The following is a 21,381-nucleotide window of genomic DNA, read 5'->3' as shown; positions in this document are numbered from 1 at the left end:
ATAACCTTCTGACGTGCTGCTCTCTATTTCTGAAGTTGTTCACAACGCATACTTCCCTTCTGTCCTTCAGTCAGCTGAAGTCATGAACAAAGAGGTTTAATTCAGTCAGCGAGTGGGAGGTATTAGACATAAAGAAGTGACATCTGTCACCTCCTGACTGGTGAGCAAGGTGGCATTGTCAGCAGTGCAGGCAGCAGGAGAAAAATGGCTGAGAATGGTTTGGATGGTAAGTTTAAATCACTGTCATAACATTCCGAAGTCATCAGTAAAGCCAGATACCAGGACAGGATTCAGTGCTGCCTTCACACTCTAGCAAGATGAAAAACCTTGGCAACCGATCACACAAGAGAGGCCAAATTCAGAGGCAGTGGGCATGGGTAAGCAGAACTGCACCCACTTTACCAGCAATATTAATCGTGAGGTGATAGAGAGAAAAACCCTGGAAATGTTGGAGAAAGATTCGGGAAGTGTAAGAGAGCCTGGGACTCAGGGCGGTGAAGGCCTCATGACCAGTGACGCGGTACAGCAAAGGAACATTTGAAAAATACAGTATGTTTTTTCAGAAGAGAACATCATGTTTTTAGTAAGTTTCAAGCCTTTCTCCATGGTGATCTCAGTCCTTTCTTACTGTCTTTGTCCACTGGTGCACAGAGTGATCCTTCTGCCAGATCATTAACTATAATGACAGGTTTGAGCAAACAGCGCTCACCGCAGAGGCCCTGTGGATGCCGTGGAAAGCCGACATCCCTCGCCACTCACCGCACCCTTGGCTCACAGCCGGCCAGCCCGATCCCGGCCCTGGCCTGCCCACACACGCACTCTTTGTAACACCGGGAATCCTTGCACGAAACCCTTTCCAAGCCCCTAGGGAACGCTACCACACCCAGCGCCATCATCCAAACCAACGCTGCCAGCCCTAAATGACTCGCGTTTTCTGGGAGGAAAAGACTTCTCTGACTCTCATCCTTTCAACTCTTTGGGGATTATTCACACCTCTCGCGAAACCCTAAATCCAGACGTCAGTGACTTCTCAAACAGGGAACCTCCCGGGATCTAGCCTTCCTCCCGGGCCACCTCCTCCTTGCTGCGGGCTCTGTCCCGGGCCCTGGCGGCAGACAGGAGCTGTGGGACGCCCCTGGCAGGCTCCGGGGGCGGCTCCGTCGAGGCCGCGGCCGCTCGGGCCCCACGTGAGGCGGCCCCGCCCCGCTGGAGCCGCCGTACCCGGAAAAGGAAGGGAAGCGAAGGGAAGGGGCGCGGCGCGGCCGGCGCGGGCGGGCAGCGGCGGTGGTGCGGCTGAGCCCGGCCCGGCGGCGGCAGAGGTAACCTCGGGCTGCTTTTCCTCCCTCTCCTGCTGCGGCGGCCTCTCGTGGGGCGGTGTGTGCCGGGCCCGGGCCCGGGCCCCGCGGCAACCGCCGCGCTCAGGGCAGCGCGGGCGACCGGGGCCGGCTCCGCCGGTGCGGGGTGGCCGCGGGGGCCGCGGGCGCTGAGCGGCTGCTGCGGGTCATAGACCGCGGGGTGGGACAGGTTGGGAGGGACCAGGGTGGAACGTCTGGTCCAGCCGCGCTGCTCCGGGAGGGTCGTTCCCGAGCACGTGGTACAGGATTGCGCCCAGACGGTTCTTGAACTCGTGTGTTCCATTTCTCCCGTGAGGGAGACTCCTCACCCTCTCTGGACAGTCTGTTCCAGTGCTCGGTCACCCGCACAGTACAGTTCTTCCACATTTTCCGAGGCCGCTCTCTGTGCATTAGTTTCTGCGCGTTGCCTCTTGTCCCATTGCTGGGCACCGCCGGGAAGAGCCGGGATCCATCCTTGTGGCACTCCTCTTTCAGTCACTTATGGGCAATGACGAGATCCCCTCGTCTGTTTCTGGCGGCGGCAATGGGGTTTTCCAGGCTGACTAATACTTTTGAAAACGGAGGTTCTCCTCATTGCCCTGAAAAGGGCTGAGGCAGCACTGCCCTGCTCGCAGTCTCCATAGCTGTTAATTCGCAGCCCTGCTGGAGTATTTGTGGAATGAAACACACAAACGCTCACACTTGTGAGCATCTGGTCCACAGCAATGGAACAAGTGAAAGCCTGCCTAGTGAAAGGAGCCGTGCCACACTAATGTTAAAACAAAGGCAGAACGTGACAGCCTAAAAAGCCAAATTTTTGTGGAGTGCTGGAAACACTCGCCCAGCTGGTTTGCCAAAACCTCTGGGAAATCCAGTGATGAAGGGTTGGGAATTTCGATTCTTAAGCAGGAATGTATAATTTATATGACTTATTCATTGCTCAGTCAGAAACTGCAGGGCTTTTTTTAAGCACGGGAAAACCCTAACTTGGAACTTAGTTGGTGCACCCTTGAGGGTTTTCATGTCAGCAGTGACTCAGGCAGACCTGAACAAAGGTAAGCTGGCACCTGGGGAAGTGTTCATGGCCAGTGACCTCACTGTGGTATTCAGCTTCTTCTGTGCCCGAGGCAACACATCTGGGAAAAGCGCTGAATGTGTAAGAAATTTAAATGTCTCTTGCTGCATTGGTACTTTGAGCAGGGTTTGGTTTTGTCTGTTGTGGTGTTTTTTTTGTTTAAGCAAATTATGATTGTGTGTTACAGAGGATAACGTGATTGGTTTTGTGCAAGCTATTTAAATTTTCCTCTTTTTCCAGATTTTCAGTGCTGAAAAGGAACTGCAATGGAGAGTACAGTATCAGTTATTTTCCTTGTATCGTTTTCCATACTGCTGTGTGAAAGTTATCACCATGGAGTGGAGATGGCTACTGTTGTGCACACATCAGAGAGAGCTTTTCCAGAAAAGACAGTGGGTGTTAATACTGACTTGGCAGGACTGATACAGAAATTACACCTTCAAGAACTTTTTAATCGTTATGGAGAAAACAACTCTCTGTCAATTGATGGGTTTAGAAAACTGCTACAGAACATAGGTATAGATAAAATGAAAAGGATTAAAATAAGCCACGATCACGATCATGACCACAGTCACGATCATGACCACAATCATGATCATGACCACAATCATGACCATCACGACCACGACCATCACTCTCATCATAATCACGTTTCATTGAGTAAAGGCTCTGAGAAGACTGCTTGTCCAAGCCACGAGTCTGATGCTAGCAAAGACCACAGGAGCAGCCACGGGAAGGAGCCGCACAAGGCCGAGGGCGTGGAGCGGCAGCAGAACTTTGTGCGCAGCAAGAACGCGCTCCATGAGATCCCGGTGTCCGTCATCGCTGCCGCGGGCGGCCACGCCGAGCTCCAGGACGTGCAGCCTGGGGAAGCCAAGCCTGTTGTTCGTGTGGGTGCGGCTGGCCCTGGTGCCCTTAATGTCACAGGGGGCCGCAATGGCACCTGGCCAGGTGCCACAAAGGCAAACGAGTCTCGTGCTTCTCCCAAGGAGCTGGAGAGAGGGAGCTACCTCTATTCCAAGCTGAAAAAACAGAACACGCAAGAGGTGAGACTGGTCCTGTTGTATTCTCAGGAATCCAGATCCACCAGGAATGTTGTCATGGTTTATTTTTCAGGTGCTTATTTTTTACCTGGGTGCAGATTTTGTGGTGTAACAATACCCATAGCCAAACACGTGCAAGCAGCTTTTCTTGGAACTGAACATTTTGAGGGGAATATGGTGTTATGTTCACAAGCTCAGAGGAAAATTAAGCATAAACATACACTTGGTTTAATGCATTTATTATTTATATATTTAACTGTTACTAAATATTAAATAAATTGATACTAAACCTGAAAAACATCTACAGTTTTAAACTTGCAGTTCTGCCTTAGATCAGGAATCTGTCTTGTTTTCCTATTAATGGAGTGAAAGTAAAAAAATCAAGTTAAGGTACTGTGATTCTTATCAAAGCTGTCTCACATTGTGATAGTGTAGAACCATCCTCCTCTAACACCTTCCCTCTCCATCTAAGAACTGTATGTAAACATCTCTGAAAAAGATTGTGGCAAAGTGTCACATGTTACTTTAAAATAGTATAAAATTAGCACTGATAAAGAGTGTAGTTGTGTTGTAGACTGATAAAGAGTATAGTTGTGTTGTAGACATTTTTCTTAAATAGTCAGATCCTTTTCCATTAAAGGCTTTAAAAAGCAAGTAGGATCTTAATGTTTGCAGCCATGCCAGGTAACTGTGTGGGTGTTGTGTGGCATGTGGTGGTGGGTGCTGAATTCACAAGTTGTTGCTGTGTTCTGCACTGTGGAAGCAGAAGTTCTGCTGTTCTTTAAACCCACTGAGACTGTGTGTGGGTTGTACAGTGGGGAGCTATTTACTCGAGGGAGTTTATGTACAACATGCTCTGCACAAGACCTTCCACAGCAGTCACTGCCACAAAAGGGTATTTGACCTTGGTAACGCTTAGTTCTGTGGCCTTTAAAACTGACTGAAAAGTGTTAGGCTTTTTCTGTTTGTACATCAAAGCATCTGACCCATTTGTGCTGAGAATGAGTAATAATTACATGTCATCTACCCAGACTCCCAAACCAGCTTTCTGGGGCAGGGTTGGGGTGGAAGTACATTTTTTACTAAATGGGTTTGTTAACAGTTTTTGAGTTGTGTTGATAGAGCTGCTTTCATGTGGTGCCACTAAATTTCAATTAATGTGGGATGTGCAGTCCTTTTAAGATGTATCGTGGTATTTTGCTTCTAGTTAATCTTTAACTTGTCTGTTTCCACAGTGCTCCAATGCATCCAAACTGATGCAGTCTCATGGAATAGGCACTCAAGTATTGTTGACTGCTACAGAATTTAGTTATCTCTGCCCAGCTCTTATTAACCAGATTGATGGCAAGTACTGCATAGTCCATGCTACTAGTGAAAAAGCTGAAACTCCTCCAAAAAGTTTTTCTCTGCAAATAGGTAGGCTGGGTTGTTTTTTTGTAACATCAAAGCTTAATGGATAAATGTTTATGTTGGTTATAAAATCCAAGAAACTTATTTCATAGTTGTAAGAAGTGTTGTTTTCTTCTGGTACTTCACTAGGATTAGAGAGAAATCTTTGTGGCATACCTTTTGTTAACATCTGATGAATTGAATGATCAGGTGTGTTCGATAACAGAAGCATTAAGCAAACAAAGTCATGTAATCAGCTGTTACTTATTGTTGTTGCCTTTTTTTTTTTTTTTTTTTTGCCAGCTTGGATTGGTGGCTTTATATCCATCTCTGTCATCAGCTTTCTTTCCTTGCTGGGTGTTATATTGGTACCACTGATGAATCGAGTGTTTTTCAAATTTCTTCTGAGTTTTCTTGTGGCGCTGGCTGTGGGGACCTTGAGTGGAGATGCCTTCTTACACCTCCTTCCACATGTAAGTATTAATTACTGTTGCATTTATTATCTCCCAGCAGAGAACTTGACAGCTCTATGTATTAGTGCCCTATTAGTTTGTACCCATTTGATGAGTCATTTCTCAACCTTGTTATGCAGGTTGTTTGATAGAAAGGTTTTCCATTTGGAACATCTGTATTGTTCATTTCACAGTCTTTAAAAATTCAAGAGCTTCGTGGCATTATCTCACTCTCTATTTCCTGTTCTTACTCATATGTACTGCCACGTCCCTGTATTGTTCCTTGAATGCAAGAATTTTGCATAAATTTTCCTAGTGGTTTATTGCAGTGCTGCCCCTTTTTTTCCTCCAATTTAATAGACTTCAGAGGTAGTGAAAATGGCTCACTGAATGCTTTAAATGTGAAATGAATAATCAACTATTTTTTGTTACAACCCACTTATGTTGATGGCTTACCCATTGTGATTTTTCTTTTTTTTTTACCAGAATCCATAATTTCTGAAGTCCTGGGGAAAATACTACTTGATGGATTTTGGAATCGCTGTTATGTAATAGGGGCAATGAAATGGGAATATGATTGCTAAATTTCTGCCTTTCTTGAGGTTCTTAAACAGACCTTCTCCCCCTGCAAAAGTAGCTTGTTTCAGCTTTCAAATAAAATGGATAAAAGTGCAGATTCTGTGGTTTCTCAGTCCTGCCTGTAATCTACCAGGTGTTTTTTTTCCTTTCAGTTAATTTTGCACTTGCTGTGTAAGGTTATGTAAGTCAAATCACATGTTAATGAGATGTGCAAAAAGGTTTTTTATTTTTGATCATACCTGTATCCAGTAAGGACAGGGAAAGTGTCAGACTTACTTTAAAGAAAGAAATTACAGCCAACTTCCTTGTAGAAAAAATTGTTTTACATCTATGAGATTTCTTAGATGGGAGGCTAACTGGTGTGCTGGCTATGACCACTGCTTAAAATGTGGATTCCTTGATGGTGTCAGGAGTTTGTGTGGGAGCAGCTGTACACCTTGGATTAAGCAGTATCCATGCAGCTTCAGTGTGTAGGCCTGTGCTCAGTCCTTGCAATGTTTCTTCCTATCAACAAATTTCCAATCTACAGATTCCTTTGTAATTGAGTCTGTAAGCAGAGCATTTGCCCTGTGAAAATTGTCAAGTCTGGACTCCAGACATGAGGAAATTATGTGAAGAATACCCTTTATGTTTCTTACATTACATTTCTTTTTAATATAATGACTTTCCCCTTTTTGTTCTCCCCTTAGTCTCATGGAAACCATCACCATCACCATGAAAAGCCTCTGCTTGACCAAAAAGGCTCTATGTACAAACATCTTGTTTTTCAAAGTACAGAGGAGAATGCTTACCTGGATTCTACATGGAAAGGACTTACAGCACTTGGAGGCTTGTACTTCATGTTTCTAGTGGAGCATTTGATCACGTTAATAAAACAATTTAAAGACAAGAAGAAAAAGGTAAGGAGACTATTACTCTGAAACTCTATTGTATTACATGCTCATTTCTGAAAACACTTATTAAAAAACCTCCCATGAATATCATATATCTTTTGATTTAATAGCAATGGCTGACTGGGTTAGTATTAGAATGTCATTTTTATTAGGGACACATACACTTCTAAACCTTTTATTAAGGGCTCTTTGCTATCTCCATAACCAGACAGTATAGTACAGGGTTTGACATTGCAGTGAATTGTTTAATAAGAAAATGTCCAGTTGCATCTTCAATTTTAACAGAGTGATTTAAGAACTCACCTCATTACTGACTTCTTTCTGACATCTTGAGACGTTTATAACTATCTGAACAGTTTTATTATTATTTTAATTCTAATCCTGGATTCAATAAGTTTGTACAGTTACTGTACTGCTGTTGAGGAGGGTACTTGCAGAGACAGGAAAGGGTTGGCAGTAAGTTCTTAGATAAATAAGAATCCAAGTATACTCTAGAAAGTGACTTTATGGAATAGCATTCCATGAGGAAACAGTCTGTCAAGCCCCTTGATGCTTTCCCTTCTCTCCCCCAAAAATGCAGCTCTCAGATTGTTATGCTGGTTTTTATGTGTAAGGTATATAACTGAATTTTGGCAGGTCATTAGTGTTGGTAACTTGCCAATTACTCATAACAGTTCTTTAAAGACCTGTGTAGCCAGGAATAAAGAATTATATCAAAATTGACTCAATATGAAAAATTAAGCAGAAGTTAGTGACAGATTAGAATCATGGAGTGGTTTGACTTGGAAGGTATCTTAAAGGTCATCTGTTTCCAACCAATCCTAAGCCTTGCTTGAGGAAAGTTAGGAAATACTAATTACTTAGTTTAAAAATAGCTAATTGCTAGGCTACCTCAAAGACTGATAATCTCAGTTTAGTTTTCTCATTAAATTGGTCATTAAGGCAGTAGTTGCAGGGAAGATGTCATGTAAGCTCTTTGATCATGGGAGCTTGTGTTGGTGTGGTTTATACTGAAGCTAAACTAACTGTGAGGTTTCCCTATCTCTAGTTAAATTTGTTTGACAGGAAAGAACATGAAGAGTTTTAAGCAGAGCAAGAATTTTGTCTCCTCCCAGCCACAAGGAATGGAATGGAATTTCCTGTTACACTAATTATGCCTTCCAAGATATTGAGTCACTGATCACAAATTGTGATACAGACTTTAGTTGGCAAGGAGGAGAGATTTTACTTGGTTTTCCTTCTGTATATTATAAAAAAATTATATTGACATTATCATAGAAAAGAATGAGCAGAATAAATTAGTCACCATTGAATGCATGTCACTTCTCAGATGAGATGAAAACCTTCTGCTTATTTCTTGTGAGAAATGTAGGGCATTTGTGTGTGTGGGCTGGTTTGTTTATGATCTTCTTTGTTTTGTTTTGTCCCCTCCTATGGAGCCTGAAGAACCTTTGTCATCCTACTTTAATAGGTTTCTAATATTCCTCCTCTACACTCTTTATATGGCATCCATGTTGTCCTCTTTCTGTGCAGGCTGCATAAATGTTGTGAATATAATGTTGCTCATGTATATCCTGAAAAATAAGTAAAATATTTGTAACTGCAGTATTTTCTTTTGGAATAAGAAAAAAAATGAAGATAATGGAGAAAGTAAGAAGTTTTCAGCAAATGAAGAAAAGTTGGATACGGATGATCGTAAGTCTCATTAATAGCACACAGTTGTTGCTTTGTGGCAGCACTGTTTAAAAAACACCTGATTGATGGCAACTCGTAGATCTGCTTCTTACTGTAGGTTGGAACACTATTTGAATTATTTTCAAAGCAAAACCTGTCTATCTGCTGATATGTGGAGCACTAGGTCTATTTGCTGCTTTCCTTTGAAAAGGATCAGTGGGTTACAAGTAGTGAATTTGCAGTTTGGGAACTTAAAGCCTTTTCATTTTAGCAGCAGAAGCTGAAGTCATTCTGTGAAAGCTGCAATACAGCTACACTTTCTACACTTCTGTTTAGACTGCTAGATGTTATATGCATCACTCATTATTTAGATTTCTGGGTTTTGTTAGTTTGATTATTTATTTATAAATGTAATATTACAAAATTGGAGACAATACTTGAAGCTCAACATTCAGAGTGCAAATGACCATGTTATCCCCAAGATCATGCTTTAAACCAAAACACACCAGACTAGTTACTTGTTAGGTGTTGTTGATAAAAGAGATGTTCTGTTTTTCAGAGTAATTTTATAAGTAATAAAATACTTGTCTGTGATGTAGAAAAAAATATTTATTCATTTAATTGCAGAGGAAAAATTTATCAAGTTTCAGCAGTTAGTTAAAAGAACCAACTGTGGTGTGTCAGCAATGTTTATATGAGGGTATTTCATGGTCTATATTGATAACTTTGTTTTTTAGTGTTTATTTTCTAGGTGTTAAACTCAAATGCCTGTATATGTTTTGAAATACAGGAGTTTCCAAAATTATCTGTAACAATCTTCTTCTGCATCCTTCAGCCCTGAGATTACTAAATGGCACATGCTTCTCGGATACTTGGTTTTTCTGAAGTAATTGAACTAACAGTCTTCATGCTGTGAGACTGGGACTTGGAGCCTTTTGCTGTTGTTTAAATTGCAGTGAGTCTTAGAGGAAAAGATCTTTTGCCTTTTAGGAAGCATTTGTGTCTATAATGTAAGAGCTGCTTCAGTAGTAGGGGACAGAAACTAAAAGTTTTCCTTATTTCACCTATTGGGAATTATCTCTAAAATCTGAATAAGTTGTAGAAACGTTTCCAAAAAATCTTGTGATTCAGGAAATTGGATTATCAGTCTCAACTTCTAAACTTCTTTGCTGCTTCACATAGCCAAACTGTTTATTGTATCTTTGCTTCTTTGATGATTTTAAAAATGTGTAACATTGTACTCTGGATTTTTGTAACAGGGCCTGAGGGCTATCTAGGGACAGACTCTCAAGATCCATCAAACTTCATTTCTCAGCAGCCAACGGTACAAGAGGAGGAAGAAGTGATGATAGCTCACTCTCATCAAGAGGAGGTTGACAACGAATACGTGTCCAGGGGCTGCAGAAACAAATGCCATTCTCACTTGCACGATACTCTGGGACAGACAGATCACCTTAGCCACCACCACCATGACTACCATCACATTCTGCACCACCACCACCACCAGAACCACCATCCCCACAGCCACAGCCAGCGCTACTCGCGCGAGGAGCTGAAGGACGCGGGGATAGCAACGCTGGCCTGGATGGTGATCATGGGAGATGGGCTGCACAATTTTAGTGATGGACTGGCAATTGGTAAGTGCCAATGCGCATGCTGTGAAGGCAGTGAAGTCTTCTAGCTGTCTCTTACCTCTGTTAGGGAGGTAGCTAATTAGCAGAGGATCTTTAAAGTCTAAACTTTTTTCTCAGAGCATCATCTTAATAAGTAAGAAAAATCTCTAGCTTAACAAAATGGAGGTAAGTGATATGTGAAACAGAAATTGTGTTTGCAGCTCTGTTTCTTTAGAAAATCTATAAACTGGACTTCATTTCCTGCTTTTGGAGAGTTAAAGCTAACATGTTTCAAAACTAAAGCTAGGCTTATCAAAAATATTTAAGATTGGGTTTGTGCCTGCAAGTGCTCAGCAATTTTTTAAAATTTTAGTTGTTTTTGGGACAAGCTTGTATCTTTCAACTTAGTAACTGTGTTTTTTTCACTTCTGTCAGGCCACTGATACCATTGCCTGATTTATTTATTTTTCTCTTTGATCTGCTCTTGTGTTGCAGCAGGGTCAGGTTCTATACTTGGCATATCTGCCTGCCTGCCTGTACTGGGCCCTGGTTACACATCAGGATTCCTCCAGAGCACGGATGGATAGGGAGATGAGGCCCTGGTTTCAATCTGTTTTAGCCTGAAAATTTTATTTTCTGAAACAGTGATCATACTATACTCAAAACCTTGTTCCTAAAGTTGAGCGTAATAGTCCATTTTTTAAAAAATGGAACAGGTATAAACAGTTATTTTACTTGTAAAAAAACATTTTGTTTCTGCTGAGTTCATGCCCCTATTTTCCCCTTAATGCGTGTGGTTGCTCAGTCTTTCTTGATAATGCTTCAGTGAAAATACTTCTTTATCACAAAAATAGTAGATGGAGTGTTTTGTTTTGGACTTCTGTCTGGGAGGTCAGGTTTGGGAACTCTGTCATGTTTTTCTTAGAAGGAGAACTAGATTACAGGTATATTGAATTTAAAAGGTTAAAGTAAGTCACAGAAAGTGAAGTCAAATCAATAATCTTCAGTACTTATGCTAATCTTTCCTGATCTTGACTATTGTATTTAGGACTAATCTTTACAGGTATTGGATTCATTTCCAGGCTGTTTAGCATACTGGAGGCAGTTCAGCAGCATCAATCTTTCTGTACATTTTATTGTAGGAAAAAATTCATTCTTGTTTGAAGAGGAAACCCAATAAGAACTATTTTCTCACAGCAATATTTGCAGTTGTTCAGATTCAGTCAATTCAAAGTGTAATGTGAAAAGAGACTTTCTGATTTAATCTCATTTTTGATGAAAGTTGAAGCATGAAATGTAAATTTTTGAGCGGATCAGTAGTGAAAAATGTGGTAGAAGGAAGATTTGCATACAAATGACACAGAATCAATTACCTCTTGGCATTAGGGAGATTTGGGAAGGAGCTATGACTTTATAGTTATGAAGGGAAAAGTATGAGAAAGGTTAATAAAGGCTTATTGAACAAGTGAGAGCAATAGCTTTCAGAAGTCCTGCTGTGTAGCTTGTTCAGGCTAATGGAAATATGGGTTTCTTTCAGTTCTGTATGTGCTTAAAAGTATTATGGGAAACCATCAATTTGATGGTGTTGTGAAAATGCCAATGCTACTGGTGTAGTAGTTAATCTGTATTTTAAAGAAGACATGAACACTTCTGTAAAGATAACTTTAGCCAGCATAACCCTTCATTTAAGTTCATTCACTTCATGTGATTTGTTGTTCATAAGTTCCATTCGTTACTTTTTGCCTCAAATCTGTTGTGCTAATTATGTAGGAACAAGATTTAAAAGTGCTTATTTTTTTATTAAGGCGTGGAACTGTTGCATCTGACTCATTTGTGCAAAAGGATCATCTGTGATTTGAACTTTTAGGTGTAATTACAACTAAATAAGTAAAATGCAGAACACTATTTTTATACTAGTCTTGCATAGATATTTTTTTCCTTCAGCTTTTGAGAGGAGTCATGTCTTAAAAGTATATTTTAAGATAAATCAGCATCTTGAGAGGGGATAATGCCAGATATATTAATTTCATCTTCAATTTGTTAACATTTCAGGACCTCTTTTTAGCAGTGAATAAATAAAAAGAGATATTCTTGTTATTTAAGCTTGTACTTTAATTACTTACTTTTTCTCTTTGAACTTCATAAGAATTAAGTCTGCTATGGTCTTGTCTAAAGCTCTAGTGCTTGGTGTGTCACCTCAGCCCTTACTTTCTCCCTGCTTTCCCTTAAATTTTCTGTTGGTGCCATCTGTTTTATCCAGATCATTAGTGAAGATACTGAAGAAAATGGTTGCAGTTTTTGTCCTGGTGAGCTCTATTTCTTACCAGCCTTCAGGCCCTGTTGGCCCAGCAGTCCAGTCATTGTGCAAGCCCATATTTCCTCTTTGCCCAGAAAAGATTGCTATAGGAGATAGTGTCAGAAATCCTGCTGAAGTTCTGTTGTATTCACCATCTGTATGATCAATTATTTCCTCAAGCTGGATGCAGCTTTTGGAGAGGGATTTAAAGAGCATATTCCACATGATCTTTTCAGGAACTGAGATGACACTGACCACTCCTGAGTCCTTTCTTAAAGATGGGAATAATGTTATCCTTTTCCCAGAGCTCCAGTGGGGCCTTCTATAGCCATGGTTTTCCACACATGATCAACAGCAGCTTTTTAGTCACACTAGTAACTCTGTCAGTACCCTCAGGTGAGTCCCATCCTGGGATGCACCTGAGCATTTCCTGGTTTTTCTGCATTTCTCTGAACTGTTGCTTCTGTGGTTTGCTGTCTCTTTCTTTCTGGAATGGAGCTGGGATCTGGCTTTGTTGACAAAGACTGAGGTGAAGGCTGTGCTGGTGCTTTGCCTCATGTTATGTCTACTGTTTATTCCCTTCTTCATCTATCAACAGATGCGAATTTTTCATGAACTCTGTTTCTCAGCTGACATTCTTGTAGAACTGTTTCTTGTTATCTTTGGAGTCTTGTTAGTTTTAGTTCAAGCTGGGCTTTGGTCTTCTTCCCTTTTGTTCCACTGCTTTTGGCTTCTTTGCTAAGTTCCCAGTCTTTGTTCCTATTTCTTGGGTGCTTCCTTTTTGAATCTTAATTACTTACTGTTATTAAGATTCAAACTATAATTTAAATCTTAATAACACACTGCTTAGCAGGGCACATCTTTTGCAAGTGTTCCTGCACAAACAGGCTTGTTTGTTTGTGTATTTCTGTGCTCTGCAAACTGGCCACCCCTTCTGGCCACATTATCTCTTTTGACTCATTCCCTACACTGCAATTCCTTAAATAAGTCAGAATCTGCTTCACTAAAGCCTAGAGTCTTAATTTTGCTTCTTCTTCTTCCAGCCTCCTCCTGTGTCCTGAACTCAGTTACCTCATGCTCACAAGATGTCATTTTTTGCTGTATTTGCCATCAGTTTTTCCTTGTTTTTGAGCAACAGGTCAATTGACAATGCTAATCCTGGCTGGTTTTTGTGTACTCTATAGTAGGAAACCATGACCAATACACTCAAGGAACATCCTGGTTTGTGTGTCCAGTACTGTGACCTCCACAGCTGAAGACTGTGTGAATGGTGATATTCTGTGTTCATAGGTAGCCTTATCCACCACCTTTCCTTGGTTAGATGATTTGTAACCTTATTCCTAGTGTTACTCTGGTTGACCAAGAAACTGAATAGACATATGGAACCACAATTTACTCATACTTTTTATACTGGAGCTCCCTGTGGTCAAGGAACCCCTTCATGGAGGTAGCCAAAAAAAACCCCAAAGTGAATTGTATTCTGTCTCTCTAGAAAGCTGGTATGTCTAGCCATGGCAGGCTAGACAAGCTTTGGTGTCTCCACAGCATCCTTCAGGCAGGCTCTGGGCAACCCATGGACTTCCCTTGGCAACAGGTCAGCAGGTCTGTCTTTGTCCTGCATGGCAGGGAATCTCCTATCACTAAAAACAAAATCTTTCCTTTCATTTTGTGCTTCTAATCTGATGTACTGAACTGCTGGGCAAGGCAGGACTCACTCACCCTCTCACTGCTGCCAGGGTCATGACCATGTTCTTCAGACCAGTAAGCTGCAGTGGGGACAGAAGAGTCTTCCTGTTGCCAGACTTCACTGTTTTCAAATGTTACTCATCTCAGAGTTCATGTTTCCTGTTCCAGTGCTACTTTGGTCTTGCTTCCCTCTGTAGTCTGATGGGCTTGGCCTTTTGCCTCTGTAGAACCTCTTCTGAAGACTCTCTCCATCCCGTTTGTCACCACAAAGGTGCCTCCTCACCACATCCTGCATCCTCTTGCCTGGATGCCACAGCACACATCCCAGACAAATGGTGCTGCTGTCATCATCACTTCAGGGAGGAGCATCGGTCATTTCTTGCACTTGAAGACCTGGATAGCTGTGTGTCCCTCAAGAGTTAGGTCAGCATGTAAGTGAAAAAAAGGATTGTCTCCAGTGGAGTCATTGCCATTGTAGTGCTTCCTCTGGGACCAGTTCTCCTGGGTCCCTTGTGTGCCCACCGCTGTGACGTGGCTTTGTGCCTCTTTGACTGCTTGTTGGCAGCATCTTGTGTGCTGGCAGGCTCCTGGTAGCAGCTGAAGAGGAAGCTGGATGTGGCTCTGCACCCTTGGAGAGGCTCTCCATGCAGCTGGGGACCTGACATGCCGTGTGTGAGCTGTGCTGCAGCTCTGCAGTGTGCTGCGTCCTCCTGAGCTGCTGCCAAACGAGAAAAATGGCAAGCAACAGGAGGAGCAGAGAAGACAAGATGAGGACTGTTGGACTAGTTTAAGGGGTTTTTGTGGTTCTTGGGCTTTTTTTCTCCACTTAAAAGCAACCTGCTGTCATATTTACCTTAAAGCAAGCTGCTTAGAAGTTGATCCATCACTGTGATTTTGTAGCCTCTCTTATTGTTGTCTTGACTTTCCTTTCCTAAGGTGTCTGACTCTTGAGCTGCTTTGTTCTCTTTGTATCTTAAATAAAAAAGAATTTTTGGACAGTATTTCCATTTATTGCATTTTTGGGGAAGGATTATGGTGAAAGGTACATTTGGCTTAGTTCAGAAATAAGGTAGTGAAATGTGGTTTACTTTAACAGCAAGATTCTGAAGAAGAATTTTGTGACTTAAGGATCATAACGGTTCAGTTAAAGTTTAAATGCTTCCACAAGTTAAAATTTGAGTAAAATATATGTTCTAATATAACACAAGCATGTGCAACAGTGCTTCTGCACTTGATGTCTGAATTTGTAGTAATGTTTTGTTTGCTTTTTTTTTTCCTGTCTCTTCATAGGAGCAGCCTTTACTGAAGGGTTATCTAGTGGTTTAAGCACTTCTGTGGCTGTATTTTGCCATGAATTACCTCATGAACTAGGTAAGACCCCAGCATTTCCATATGCTGTGTGTCTATGTCCTTACAGGTGCATGTGGGAGAACAGAAATTTGATCAGACAACTTATCTGTATCAGGTTCTATATTCAAGGATACTCTGATTTACTTAAAGACTGTTTAATCATTTCTAAATTGAATTAGTAGTTTAAAAATCGAAATATTTCAGCTACTCTGTTAAAACTGTCTCTTGCAATTACAGCATTTTCTGTCTACTTTAGTTGTAGTTTTTATTCTTCTTGTATATAACATAAGCTGTGAATTGCAGGAGAATGCATGACAGAATTTTCTCACATCTCTCCTTAATTTTATTCTCCTGCTTGTGCTGCTAAAAAGAAGGTCACGATTAGTCAAAGTACTTTCTGCATAACATTTGCTGCTTTTTCATTAAGTCTTGCAAAGAACTGCTGTAGCTCTAAATTAAACTTGAAACTACTTGGAAATCTTTCTGGAAACAGTTTGTCTTTCAAGCTCAAGTGATTTAAATTCGTGTGCAGTCCCATGAGAGATTATTGTCGTGTCTTACAATATGAGTTGAGTATTTGGCCCTTTTGAAGGGCAGCTGGTGAGGACAGGATGGATGTGCTTAGTTGAACTTCAGACAAAGCTGATCTTTCCAGTTGTCAAATCATTTTGGGTGTGCAACTGGTGTTTATTTCTCAGCTGTCATGGTCACAGTCACACTTGGTGTATAGAATGAAGAAAGAAGAGTTTGCTTTCTTTTTTGAAGGTTTTATTCCCCAGAGGGTAAAATGTTCAGTTTCGTTTAATGGAGCTTGTAAACCAGTATGTGTAAACTTTAAACTCTCTCTATATAAACAGTTTGATATATTTATACAATAATGTTATACAGAAATATGTTATTATGGAGAAAATATACCTAACTTTATGGGTTGGAAGGAATTGAGTCTCGTTCATACTAATCATGGAACTTGTATTAATTACACGTACTAAATGCTGTTAGTTCAGATATAGGAAGTAAATTCATCTTGTGAACCTTATAATTTTAGATTCAACTGTTCTGTTGGTTTTAGAACTTATAAAATCTTTTAAAATTTAAATCATACTTCTTTAATCAGAACAGAAAACTTGATAGGAAACACCTTCTTTACCAGAGGACATGAAGTGGCACAGGAAAATTGAAACAAATGGGAGTAGTTCAGGTTATCTGGGAATAAAATTGTATCATTGTTGTTAATGCTAAGCAATGTTTTTTAATATACTGGTTCATTTTAATTGCAATAGCTTGTAGGAAAGCTGTTGTAACAAATTACTCAAATCAGCTTTGAAAATCGCTTTTGTTTACTTTAACTGGAGATAACTTATAAAGAATCCATTTTATTTTCAAATAATAAGCTTATATTACTCTGGTTTAGAAAAAATATTTTCTGAATTACAGAAAATCTGTTTCTGGATAGTGGCTTATCATTCTATCAAGTAAAAATAAGATGTTAAGGATCATGTACAGAAATTAATAAAGAAATGTTAAATTTATAAAACAGATTAAAAGTAGAAAGAGCAGTTACAGGATGATAAATTGAATATGCAATTGAGTGGGAATATTCTACTGTAGGAACACTCAGGCATATCAGGTACTACAGCATTTTACAGTGGTGGTTTAAATTCAAACTGCTTGAGGATGTGAAGCTATTCAAGACCATCCAAAGGAGGGGTACAAAGATGGGGAAGGGCCTTGAGGAGCAGCTGAGGTCGCTTGGTCTGTTCAGCCTGGAGGAGACTGAGGGGAGACCTCATTGCACTCTACAGCTTTCTCATGAGGGGAAGACAAGGGGCAGGCACTGATCTCTTCTGTCCTGTGACAGGATCCAAGGGAATGGCCTGAAGTTGTGTCAGGAAAAGTATAGGTTGGATATTGGGACAATGTTTTTCACCCAGAGGGGGAAAACCCTCACCCCAGAGGGTGTTTGGGCATTGGAACAGGCTCCCCAGGGAAGTGGTCACAGCACCAAGGCTGAGTGTTCAAGGAGTGTTTGGACAGTGCTCTTTGGCACATGGTGTGATCTTGGGGCTGTCCTGTGCAGGGCCAGGAGTTAGACTTGATGATCCTTCTGGGTCCTTTCTAAGTCAGGATGTTCTGTGATTCAGCAAGAAGCTGCTTCTTTCCCAAATGCAGATACTTTATAATTATAAACTTACAGTATTTGCCGCTGTGTTGTTGTTCATGTGCACCCTTTAAATTTCTGTCCGTCAGTGATTTCTGACTTTATGAAGGAAAAAAAATAAGGCAAACAACAGCATAAATGTAGCTTAGTACATATGACAACACTGCAGTACCTGCCCAAGAATGAAAACTTTGTCTTGGCTTTTTTTTCCCCCTGTTATAGGAGATTTTGCTGTCCTCCTAAAAGCTGGTATGACTGTCAAGCAAGCTGTGCTTTACAACGCTCTGTCAGCTATGCTGGCCTACCTTGGGATGGCCACTGGGATCCTCATTGGTCATTATGCTGACAACGTTTCAATGTGGATATTTGCACTTACTGCTGGCTTGTTCATGTATGTGGCTCTTGTGGATATGGTAAGTGCTTAGACCTGTTTGAATTTGTGTAACACAGCTTAATAATTAATGATTTGAAGCAACTGTTTCTTTTGAAGGTATTTAACACCTCCTTGTTTGTTTAGGTACCTGAAATGCTCCACAACGATGCCAGTGACCATGGATGTAGCCGGTGGGGATACTTCCTGTTACAGAATGCTGGCATTCTCCTGGGATTTGGGATAATGCTGCTTATCTCAGTATTTGAACATAAGATTGTATTCAGCATAAACTTGTAATCCTGGTTGCCAGGAAGACACCTTGGTGTTAAATTATAAGTGGTAGAGGTTTTTTCTACGAATTTCCTTATTGGAAAGGTACATTTGATATAGACTAGATATTTTTGTTGGTGTGCCTTGTTTTTGTGTACTTCCCTCCCTTCTTGCCTGATAGAAAGGAACACTGTAAAGTTTGGGGTTTGTTTGAGTTTTGTTTGTTTGTTTTTAATTGTATTTTTTTTACTTGGGATTTAGCATTGCTTATGGTACTTGGAAAGTGGTACTTAGTAAAACATGGCCAAATCTATATTATTTGTATTGTTTGTGGGGGGCGGGGGTAGGTTATTTTTTTACTGAATTTATTTACTGTATGTAATTATATGTGATGTTTTTTACTTCATTGGTTTTGCTGGTTTACAGAAGTAAAACAACAGTGGTTTTTATTTTAGCACAGTTAAAATCAGTGGATACAAAGCACAGTGAGCAAAGTAAAACAAGGACAAGACATGTAATGGTTAGCATGTATTTATTGGTAAAAACTCATCTCTTCTGCATCCACCTGGTTTATACAGAAAGGCAGATAAGTCCATTCTATCCTTTGTGGTGGTGCTGGTTCTCTCAGTAGCTTGTGGATTCCTATGTCATATTCCAGTTGGTTTCTACTGCAAACAAATTGATGTAAAACCATATCCTAAGTGTTTACATCAAATGTTTGACTTGTTTCATCCATTCTGATATGAGTTGCTCTTCACTGGTTTCTCAAATCAGCAACAGAAGTCCAGCTCTTAAATTGCCAAAGCTTTAAGGTATGTGAATCCCATCAAAAAGACTTTAAAAGCAGTGCTGTATCCCACTTAAGCTGCCTGAAGTGACAAAAGTGTATTAAAGCCTGTTTGATTTCAAGGTGGGGGAGTGCTACAGGCTCTTCCTACAGTCATTTCCTACAAAAGCTTCCTGAAGTAAAGTGTTGATTTACTTTGGGAAAATGAGCTGAGTGGGAGAGCTGCCTACCTCTAGTTCAGTGTGATTGCACACAAACCTGTGCTATCTTTTTTTGCAAGAACTAAAGCTGAGAAATCCAAAATAAGAAAATTTCTTTGGTAGCATATCTAGAGAAGCAAGGTGTTAAAGATAATAAGTGTATGTAGTTTAAGCCTACAGTCTTAATATGTTTAACCACCCTGAATGTCACTGAAAGAAGAAGGTTGAAAAAACCAATAGTAAAATAAATCTGCATTTGCAGGGAAGGTGAACACGTCAAAGTTCTTTAATGATGAATAAATAACAGAATTATGCTATCTTACTAGCTAGCTTTAAAAACCCCAGAAATAAAACAGTTAGCACCTATTTCTGATCCACTCCCTCAAATCATCAGCTGAATAAAAAGCTTGAACAACAAGATAAATGTTTGATAATACCATGTGTGACACATTAAAACAGTTTGTTGGTCTGTCATACAGTGGAAGCCAGGAACCATTCTATCACCTCAGAAATAGATGTTTTCAATTAATTGAGAGATTTGAGAGGTTTTTAAGAGTTGGGAAATGGGTACCACATAAGTGGACTTAGCTTCTCTTCCTTCAGCCTTTCCTCAGGTTAGCAAGATTGATATTTACTTTTCTGCTCACAGTAATGAAACCCTGTTCTGTGCCTCCTTTGAAGCCAGGGTTGAGAAAGGTGTACTTCCTTCAGCTCTCCTAATGCACCCCTGTGTTCTAGCAGGCTTTTTAGGGCTTGGGCATGGTGTTCACCTGTGGTGTGGGAAAACTCCATAAATACAGTGCACTTCAGCCTGTGGGGCTTCCACCTTCTGCACTGCAATCCTGGCTGCTACAGAAATCTGGCATCTCTGTAGTCCTGGGGGATTTCAGACGTGGACGAGCTCAGTTTGCTTTGAATTTTTCACTGCTGGTTTCTGTTAGCCTACAGCCATAATAGCTGCCAGTTCAGCTGGATTTTTCTTTTCTGGATATGACATAGGAAGTGGGCAGGTAACCTGCTGTTGTTCAGGAGATTTTAAGATTAATGACTAAATAATGGAAATACATCTACAAATTTCAGTTTTCCAGTGGGTTCTTGGCTGGCTTTTGATTATTAAAATAGCCACATATCAAAACCCATTGCTAATTTAGGAATAAAAAAAAAGAATTGCCTTTAGTGCAGAAATGTCTCTATTCTGTACACAAACATTCCATCCATTCAGTGCTCTTTGATCATTGATGGAGAGATGTCCATGACAGGGAGCTGTCCGAACTGATAACTGAGAATGCTACAGACTAAAACTTGCTGTAGTTATTTATCAGCAGGATGACAAAATGTTTGTTGTTCTGTTTTTTTTAAGCTGGTTTGTTTGTTTTGTTGTTTATCTTTGTCAGCCTTACAAAGTAGAATCTGCATCTGTTGCAATGTACTCGTGTTGGAAATACTCAACGCTTGGCAAACTGGTGGGGCAGTGCCTCTAAGCAGCCCTTTATTTTTTTGTTCATGTTTTTCTGCAGCAGTTTTTAATGTGCCTGGCTACTCTGGATAATAAATGTGTCTGCTTTGTGCATCCATCTGTAGCTTAGTAATGGTACAGACTGTAATTTTTATGCTGTTACAGCTGCCTTTAATGCCTGTGCTAGGTGCAGGTAAACAGAATAGGCAAAAATGCTGGAATCAGTTTTGGTTTGGTTTATTTCTGTAACATATTCTAATGGTTTTGGCCTGTGTTTGTACAGAAGTGGTTTCAATTTTGGGCAGCAGGAGTTCAGAGCAAAGGTGTGGAAGTTCTCAAGTTCTCCCCTGCCTGGCCTGTGGGGATCAGGTGCTGGTACGGTTTCTCTCATCCTTTGTCCCTAAATGTGATGCCATGTGTGCTGTGGGAATGCAACTCCTTTATGTTTATATAAAACACAGCCCAGGCTGTGAATTCAAAGGCTGAAATAGAATCACAGAAGCTCTCCTGCTGCCTGAACTGAGACACACGTGCAGTTAAAATCTCTATGGAAAAACTGGGTCGTTCTATTTTCCACAAGCAGGAAACAGTTGTTTTAATAGAATGTGGGTTGTTTTTCTTTGTTTGGTTGTTTTTTTAAATTTAAAGTACGTTTTTGGTGTGTGTGTATATATGGTCACTGTAGCTGTTACTGTATTGCTGTGTGCTAGACAAAATAAACCACTGAACCAAACCGCAGGCGTCTGAGCGTTT

General features: G+C 40.7%; 1 protein-coding gene across 2 annotated transcripts; it reads left to right on the top strand.

Annotated features, from left to right (window-relative positions):
- Positions 1–1,222: 1,222 nt before the first annotated feature.
- On the top strand, positions 1,223–21,361 carry SLC39A6 (solute carrier family 39 member 6). 2 transcript variants are annotated; one of them, XM_059474917.1, is made up of 10 exons: positions 1,223–1,319; positions 2,650–3,455; positions 4,688–4,868; positions 5,145–5,314; positions 6,562–6,771; positions 8,391–8,460; positions 9,699–10,076; positions 15,325–15,405; positions 17,765–17,955; positions 18,060–21,361. In XM_059474917.1, exons 2-10 carry the CDS (start codon positions 2,676–2,678, stop codon positions 18,210–18,212), a joined length of 2,214 nt encoding a protein of 737 aa, XP_059330900.1. In that variant the 5' UTR covers positions 1,223–1,319; positions 2,650–2,675; the 3' UTR covers positions 18,213–21,361. The 2 variants fall into 2 exon arrangements, with proteins under 2 accessions (XP_059330900.1, XP_059330906.1); XM_059474923.1 differs by lacking the exons at positions 15,325–15,405; positions 17,765–17,955; positions 18,060–21,361 and adding an exon at positions 14,262–14,498.
- The last annotated feature ends 20 nt before the right edge of the window (positions 21,362–21,381 follow it).

The sequence above is a fragment of the Ammospiza nelsoni genome, chromosome 1 (assembly GCF_027579445.1).
Source record: "Ammospiza nelsoni isolate bAmmNel1 chromosome 1, bAmmNel1.pri, whole genome shotgun sequence".
Taxonomy (NCBI): Eukaryota; Metazoa; Chordata; class Aves; order Passeriformes; family Passerellidae; genus Ammospiza; species Ammospiza nelsoni.
Note: the sequence above shows the minus strand (reverse complement) of the source record. Positions and strands in the feature narration are given on the sequence as shown.

Bases quoted from the DNA above. Each gene is read 5' to 3' on its own strand.
- SLC39A6 (XM_059474917.1), top strand. From the start codon at position 2,676: ATGGAGAGTACAGTATCAGTTATTTTCCTTGTATCGTTTTCCATACTG. The intron at 5,315-6,561 runs GTAAGTATTAAT...TTCTCCCCTTAG, and splicing joins TCTTACACCTCCTTCCACAT to TCTCATGGAAACCATCACCA. The intron at 8,461-9,698 runs GTAAGTCTCATT...TTTTTGTAACAG, and splicing joins AAAGTTGGATACGGATGATC to GGCCTGAGGGCTATCTAGGG.